Raw genomic sequence first — 7,955 nt, 5'->3', positions numbered from 1 at the left:
AAAGCCAGAAAAAAATACTGTAAAAATATTTACGTATTAAAATCAGCAGTACCTGGAATCTTGGCCAAAAATATTTCATTCAAGATTTTTTTTTAATTCCCAGGCCCTCTTCTGAAATTGGAAATCTTACTTGCCAGTAAAAACTGAAAATATTCTCCTAGATTTCAAATAGTTATAGGTAATACTACACAAAAACAGACTTGGTTCAAGTCTTCTAAATGTAGTGACTGAGCTGATTTACAATCAAAACCAGGAAATGAAGTGGTAATTCAGAGGTTGCTGATTACACCTCCACATTTCACCTAATTAATTTTATAGGAGGCAAAGTTCTTGAAAATAACAAGATGATCAAATGTACAGATATAAAACCTGTAACCTCAACATTTTCTATGCTCTTAACGTAAATTATTGCTAATTAACAAGAATTATATCCTAATGTATGAAATACGTTTAACATCGTGTTCCTTGCAAAACATTTGGCCAGAAAGGTACAAAGAAATAGCAAAACGTGTTTTTATTATTGCTGTTATTATTAAAAAATCAGACAGAGTGGTGCACAAAGGAAATAAGAAAATACGATTCTCTTGGTTTAGCCACTGATTTGCATTGACATCTTTTCTCAGTGGCAATCAACATTTCCTTTCTGGGCATCAGATAATTTCTCTGTATTTTAATGCAAATTTCTCTTCCCCTAAAAACATTCCTAATCTCAGCCATTTTACACTCTTCCCCCCCCCTCCATTTTCCTACCCTTCTTCACCCTACCCCCACCCCCATAAACTTGGGTCTGAGGAGGGGGAGGGAGTTCCAGATGAGCTCTGAAGAAATAGCAACAAATAAAATTAACATCCAATTCTCCCTTCACGTGCAAAGAGAAGAGGAAAATAAAATATTTCAATATTCACATAGCAAGACAGACAAGAGATATCTAAATGCCCCAGCCACTGATTCAGCCGGTATCTCTCCCTTCTCTCTCGTTTGAGTAAAAAAGAAAAAGAAAAATAGGGAAATGGGGAGGGAAGCTGAGGGGGGGCTGAGAGAGGCGGAAGACGGGGGGGAGGGGAAACAGAGGGTGGAGAGAGAGAGAGAGAGAGAGAGAGAGAGAGAGAGAGAGAGAGAGAGAGAGAGAGAGAGAGAGAGAGAGAGAGAGAGAGAGAGAGAGAGAGAGAGATGCCTTCTTCAAGTTTCTTTCCAAGTGCATCTCTTTGATTGTCAGGGTAAGGAAACAAACGGATGCTGGAAATTAAAGAAAGGTAAAGCCCAAGGAAGGAAGGCAGAAGAAAAGAAAGGAGCAGATCGAGGTGGAGGGACAGAGGGAGCTAACGGTGGGCAAAATGGAAGGGGGGCAGCTGGAAAGCGCTGTGCGTAAAGTGAAGTTGGAAGAGAGGACTGTCTGCTGGGCACAATGCGAGCAGCGCTCGCTGCGAACACGTGCAAAGGCTGCCCGGTCCCTTTTCCCGTTCGGTAGAAAGGGGAAAGGGGGGGAGGAGCGCTGGGAGAACGGAGAATGGGGCTCCCTGGGGCTGCCAGCGTCTCCGCACCCCGCTTCCAACCCAACAGCATCCAGCACGATAAGGCAAGGGGCTAGGGCTACATACATCTTGCCTGCTAGTTTGTGAAAAGAGGACTGGGGGGTCTGGAAGGAGCTGGAGGAGAGAAAGTGGTTTAAAAAGATACATATACTCTTAAGTTCCTCCCCCCTCTGCCTCAAGTCACGTAAGAAATTCTATTCGCCACACACACGCTTACACCCCCTTTTTACTGTCCGCTTTGGGGGAGCTTTGCAAGTGAATGTCCTTCTGCATGTGGAGCGTGTGCGCGCCTTGGTAGTCTGGTTATTCATTATTAATCACTGGTGGCGTTGCTGTTGTGGGGATGAGGACTGTTACTGTTACTGTTGCAGCTCGGACTCCCAGGCTGGGAGGCAGGAGCTCGGGGGAGGAGGGTCCGCTCCAGGAGCGGAGCGTGCAGCTCCTGCAGCCGCAAGCAGCGGGGCCCGGCCGGGAAAGTGTGTGCTCCGGCCAGCGATCGGGACCGGGAGACGGAGCCCTCTGCGGAGAGACCCAGGGCCAACCGGCCAAACCCGGCTCTCCGGCGGAGGAAACCGTCCCGCGGCTTCCACGCTTCGGGAGGAAAGCAGGGGGAAAGCGCGCTTTCTAAAGCGGCGTCTTCTTTCCCTCTCTCCTACCGTCTCCACTCCGAGAGAAAAATTCTGCCCTGCTCTGTGCACGGCTTCTACGTTCTTTTAATCCATAGCTCTCCCTAAGCGTGTCTGCAGAGGCTCTGGCGAGAGGCGTCTTATTTTTGAAAGCCAAAATTAAGAACAAAGAAATAAGAGGAAAAAGGGAGAGGGAAATTCTCCGGTTCACAGCCGCACGCTTTCCAACCCCCCCCCCCTCCGCGCGCGCGCGCACACACACACACACACACACACACGCACACACACGCACACACACACGCATCCAGTCCTCCCCCGCCAAGGAAAACGTTGAGAATTCAAGGGAGGGGTGGGGGGAAGGGGTGGGGGAAGGCGGGTTAGTAGTGGTCAGGTTCAAGTTCGCGGAGCTTTCTTGATCTTGCTCTGCCTCCTAGCGACCGAATAGAAGAACATTGAGGCTCGGTTAGAATGGGTGGGGGGGGGGGCATGATGCAGCTGGGGGCCGGGATAGCAGCCAGCTCCCCCCATATATCCCCCTTTATCACCCCCTCATATTTTTAAAAGTCAACCTAAGAGAGTCCCCTGCACCCACAGAACTAGCTGCCCAACCCCTGTACATGCATGGGGATAGGGAGGGGTGGGGGTGGAAGATTGATGGGGAGGGGGTGATGCTGTTTGAAAACTCAGCTGCGAGATTAAGAAACTTAGAAGGGGCTGCCCTCTGTGAAAACCTCACCTTCACTTTTCACCCCAATTTCTTCCTTTAAATATACATATAATATATATATGTGTGTATGCATATACATTTTTTTTTTTGCTAAGTCTTAAGGAAATTAAAAAAAAACTGCCCTCCCGCCTTGGGTACCTGGAAGTGCTGCGCACCCGGTCTGTTCGGTATCCGGCGTGGCTAGGGGAGAGTGGGGGATGGGGATGGGGGAAACGAAGGAGGGAGGGATGCAAGGGGGTGGGGAAAGGGAGGGATCCTGCTACATGTTTGGTGTGGGGGTGGGTAGAAAGAAGGCAAAGGATCTTCAAAAGTATGACAAGTTACTGAGCCAAACCTAACCAATCCCTCCCCCTTTTAAAAAAGACATCTAAAGTAGGTAGTCATTAACTTTAATAAACATTTTTTTTAATGCTGGTGGGGGGGTGCTTAAGGGGGCTTTTCTATACCTTACACTTCTTCTCTAGCAGTCAAACTTTGCCCCAGGCCAAGACAAGCACCAGGGCTGTTCTTACAGCCAAATATAGCTATTCACACACACACACACACACACACACACACACACACACACACACACACACACACACACACACACACACACCACTACCTACATCCCCCCATATCCCCTAACCCAAACTAATCAGCCAGGGTAGAGGGAGAAAGTAGATAACCAGAGTATATGGGAGAATTGCCCCGCAGCCCTGCAGATCCCAAGCGCTGAACCAGGCAGTGAGCTTCAGCGCAAACTTGTTCTTAGGAATCAAGCGTATCCCCCTTCTTCCCCGCCCCCCCCACTTTGTCTTTGAGGTGCCGGGGAGTTTTGTAGTTCCAAAGCAAAGTAGAAGGAAAGCTCATTTAGAAACCTCCCCCCTACCTAGTCCAACGGAGGAAAAGGGAGGAAAATCCAAAAGGGGTCCGGGGAGGGGGAAGGAGGTGGAAATATGCGTTGTTCCTCCTTGTTCTGCAAAATAATTTTAAAACCTAGCTTTTCCAAAGGTTCTGTTTTCCTATTAACGATGGATACTGTGAATTCCAGTCATTTATATGTGTTTGGGGGGGAGGGGAGTTAGAGAAGGTAAGAGACTAAGTTGTTGCTTTTTCCTCCTCTGATTCCAGAGCATCTGATTTTCTGTTACTTTTCATACTGTTATTGTTTGAGGTGGGGTTAGGGGGAGAGAAAGAACCTGGACCTGCTGCTGCTTTTTCTCCCTTTCGGTCTGGTTTGGTGAGCTTGGGTCCTGTATCTGTTTGTTGGCAGGAGGCTCCCGCACACGCGGTGCTTGTAAACATTCAGACACGAGATTTTTCCCAATCAAAATCCACTTCCACTTTTTTTGAAAATCTTCCAAAAAATAGTAAGAGGAGGGAATTCCTCGCTCCCTCTCTGTGCAGCCTACAGACTAAGTTTGTAAGAGAAGGGGTTTGGGGGGTTGTGGTCTGATCCGGTTTTTAGTTTGATTTTTTTTCCCCTTGTGCTCAGTGCGTGCGAATTTTCTCCTCTTTTTTGGAGGGGGGAGAGGGAGAGCGGACGGCAACGCTGGAAAATCTCGGTTCAGAGTAGATCTACTGAGGTTTTTAGCTTCTCTGTTTGGGGACAGGAAAAATAAAAATCGTCTTGCATTTTGCCAAGCTCGTTTTGTGTCTTTTGCGGGGCGAGGAGCGGAGGGGGCGGGGAAGGGGAAGGGGCACGTTCCTTGGCCCTGGAGAAAGAAAGCCAGCAAAGAGCTAAGCCAGCACGAGCTGCGGCTGCAGAGGCGGCAGAGGCAGCGGCAGCGGCAGCAACCCAAGCCAACCGAGTCCAGGCAGCAGCCACATCTCCCCCACCCTCCCTTCCCCCAGCCCACCCCCACCCCCTTGCCCCTGCTGCCCTTTAGCGGCAGCGGCGGCGGCTGAGGAGGAGGAGGACGGCGACGACGAGGAGGACGAGGAGGAGGAGGAGGAGGAGGAGGGAGGAATAGAAGGAGGGAGGGAGCGAGGCACAAAAGACAGCGGGACAGACACCCACCTCGGAGCGGAAACAAAAGGAGGCAACGACCGGCCACTTTTACCCGCACGTTGCAAACGCAAACCCTTCGTCTCCCTCTCACCCCCTCTCTCCTCCACCTCTTTCTTTTTCTCAACAAGGCTTCTGGGGAGGAGGGGAGGGGGGACGTCCCCCCTCCCTAAAAGTCCCACTTTTCCATTCATTAGCATTATTGTGATTACTTTCTCTCTGGTCCACACTTGACCATGGGAGCCGGCGTCCGATGTCCAGTCTCACCTCTTTCTTCCCAGGATTTTTTTTAAGCCTTTGACTTTTTTTTTCTTTCCGGCGGTTGGAGAAAGAAATCCCTCTCCCCTTCTCCTGTTCCCCGGGGTTGTCTGGGAGTTACTCTCATTATTATCATTAATTATTTTGCAAAAGGGGGGAGGGAGGAGAAATCCTAGTGTTTCTTTTCGCAAAGAGGAATAAAGAAAAAGAAGGCGAAAAGAGAGAGGAGGGAAGGAAAATAACGAAAAGAGAGGTGCACGCTTCTCCAAAAGTGCAAGCACGGTTGCGGTTTGAGGTGCTGTGGGTTTCCCCCTTTTAATTTCTTTACACCTCACTTAAATGTTGTCTTTTCTCCCCTTCTCAAAAATAAAATGAAACGCATGCACACGCACCCTTTCTTTCCCATCTTCTCTTTGGCACTCCCGACCCTATCATCATCATCCTCATTATCATCATCATCATCATTATTATTATTTATTATTATTGGGTTACTTACGCGAGAATTCCCGTTTGCTTAAGTGCTGGGGCTTGCCTTGCTTGCGGCGAGACATGGTGGGTTGTGGAGTAGGAGGCGGCGGCGGCGGCGGCTGGTGAACTACAGCTCGGTTCACATCGGGAGAGCCGGGTTAGAAAGAAGGAGACTCCAGAGAAAATATCTTCATCAGTGCCTTTTGACATCCAAAATAAATTAGAAATAATACAAAGATGGCGCAGGGAAGATGAATTGTGGGAGAGCCGTCATGGCTTTTTTTTTGGGCAAAAAAAAAAGAGAGAGAGAGAGAGGAGAGATAGAGGGAGAGAGAGAGGGAGAGAGAGAGGGAGAGAGAGAGAGAGATGAAAAAAATGGCAAAAGCCCCCCTGAGCTGCAAGTTCAAGTGCGGACGTGACGTCCCTGCGAACTTGAACGTCAGGAGCCTGGATGGACAGAGACATACAAAACATGGGCAGGGCGAGCAGGAGAGAAGGGGAGGAGGGAAGGGGAGGCTAACACCAATGGACACACATCAGGGGCTGGACATGAAAAAGAGACCAGGACAAGCCAATGGACAGTGCTGGGAGGGGGAGGTGGAGGGGGGGGCTCTCCAGACGCCAGACACAAGCTGCCTAATGGGGGGGTGGGAAGGGAGGAGGTAGTGCTGAGAGGGGGGCAGGGGAGGCGCGGGGGCATGGAGCTCACAAGTGGCCGCAGCCGAGTACAGGAGGAGACGGCATGGCCAGGAGGAAAGAAAAGAAAGGGGGAGGGGGAAGGGAGAGGTGTGTGTTTGGGGGGGAGGGGAAAGTCCTCCCCTCTCTCCTCCACCCTCTAAAAAGAAAGGTTAAAACAGGAGACAGAAGTGCTTAAATAATACGCCAAAGGTGTACGTAGAAAGGGATGAAGACAAACGACAGAGGAGCAAAAGAAGGCGGGGGCGGGGGGGCCGCCGACCAGGTAGAGTTGCTGTAGGACACCCCCCCTCCTTACACACACCCACGTCCCCCCTCCCCAGCTAGCCTCACACACAGCCCCGCGTGCATGCATCCTGGAGCAGAAGTGAAAGCCGATATCAATCTGCACTTCTGAAACTTTTTTCTCCCCCCCCCAAAAAAAAACAGCACGAAAAGAAAAACCAGAAGTTTATAACTGAACTCTGAAGTTACTACCCAAGGAGAAAAGCCCCGAGGTTGGGGAGGGGGTGTTGCGGAGAGTGGTAAAGAATTAATTGCAAAAGAAGTTTGTGTACCGTAGCAGCCAGAAAGGCAGAGGCTCTCAGGAGCCTCGGGCTCCCAGGTTGGGGAGAGAGGAAAGGAGAAATTCTGCGTGTAAAGGAGAGAGGAAGGACTAGGAGATCCTAGAGGTTTGGGGGAGCGACCAGAGAGGGAGATGGGGGGAAAGGGGGAGCCCAAGCTCCAACTCGGCATCTCCCTACTTACCCCCATCCCCCTGCACCCCAAAGGCAGGCAGAATAGGTGGCTAAGGAAGCCTGAGTGCCAAGAGAAGGGACAATGTCAATGAAACTGCAAAGCACGGATCTGAGGAAAGCGAGGTGCTGCGGCCCGGAAAGGAAGAGAGAGAGAAGGGTAAATAAATAAATAAAGACAGGAACACAACTCTGAGACTCAGCGCCGTTACTGACAAGAGTGGGGAAGAGTCCAGGAGAGCAAAATCGTTCAGGAAGGAGCGATAAGCAGCTTGGAGGCGGGAGATGCAGCGGTAACGGCACTAGCTTCGGCCGCGCCGAAACTTACCCTTTAATACTGAGCACCCATGGCCAAGAGAGCAGCCCGCGAGTTGCAAGGTTGTAAGGTACCAGCTGGGGGGGTGGGGGGTGGGGGGAAGGAGGAAAGAAGCGGGGGAAGGGGGGGGGGCTTTGTATGTGTGTGCGTGTGGGTGCCAACTACTCCCCCAAAAAGATTGCCTTTATTTTTTTTTAAATGAAGGATAACCCATCGAGACAAACTAGAAGCAGAGGGGAAACCGATCTGTTGTTGGGATGGACTGGGAGAGAAGAAAAGGACGTCTTCCTCACTCAAAAACTGGGAGTGGGGGAGAGGAAGGAAGGAGGGAGAAACACTCGGAGAATGAATGAATCAATGAATGAATGAATGTAGCTGGAGAAAAGAGAAGCTACACCGTGACTCTAAGAAATATTTTAACACGCAAAGCTGTATTAATGACATTACCCAGGGAGAGGAAAAGAGAAAGGGGAAGAAAACGGGTAATAGGAATCTCACAGTTTGCTCACAAAAGCAGCAGGGAAGAAAAGAAAAGTGGTTGCCAACCTTGCTGGAACTTAGCCCCCTTCCCACAAGCATGCATTCCTCCCTCCCCCCACCGCACCCCG

At 50.2% G+C, this 7,955-nt stretch overlaps 1 protein-coding gene across 10 annotated transcripts in view; it reads right to left on the bottom strand.

Annotated features, from left to right (window-relative positions):
• The window catches only part of BCL11A (BCL11 transcription factor A), a 121,022-nt gene extending 113,599 nt beyond the window's left edge, over positions 1–7,423 (bottom strand). For 4 of the 10 annotated variants that reach the window (XM_072635499.1, XM_072635493.1, XM_072635488.1 and 1 more), the window contains exon 1: positions 5,630–7,332. In XM_072635499.1, the coding sequence (XP_072491600.1) occupies positions 5,630–5,684 (55 nt within the window). In that variant the 5' untranslated portion in view covers positions 5,685–7,332. Of the gene's footprint in view, positions 1–3,023; positions 4,673–5,629; positions 7,333–7,359 lie in introns of those variants that run through there. The other 6 variants (XM_072635489.1, XM_072635497.1, XM_072635496.1 and 3 more) reach the window with 6 other exon arrangements.
• Positions 7,424–7,955: the final 532 nt, after the last annotated feature.

This window comes from Notamacropus eugenii, chromosome 1, assembly GCF_028372415.1.
Source record: "Notamacropus eugenii isolate mMacEug1 chromosome 1, mMacEug1.pri_v2, whole genome shotgun sequence".
Taxonomy (NCBI): Eukaryota; Metazoa; Chordata; class Mammalia; order Diprotodontia; family Macropodidae; genus Notamacropus; species Notamacropus eugenii.
The sequence above is the reverse complement of the archived record's forward strand: the minus strand, read 5'-3'. Positions and strand labels throughout refer to the sequence as shown.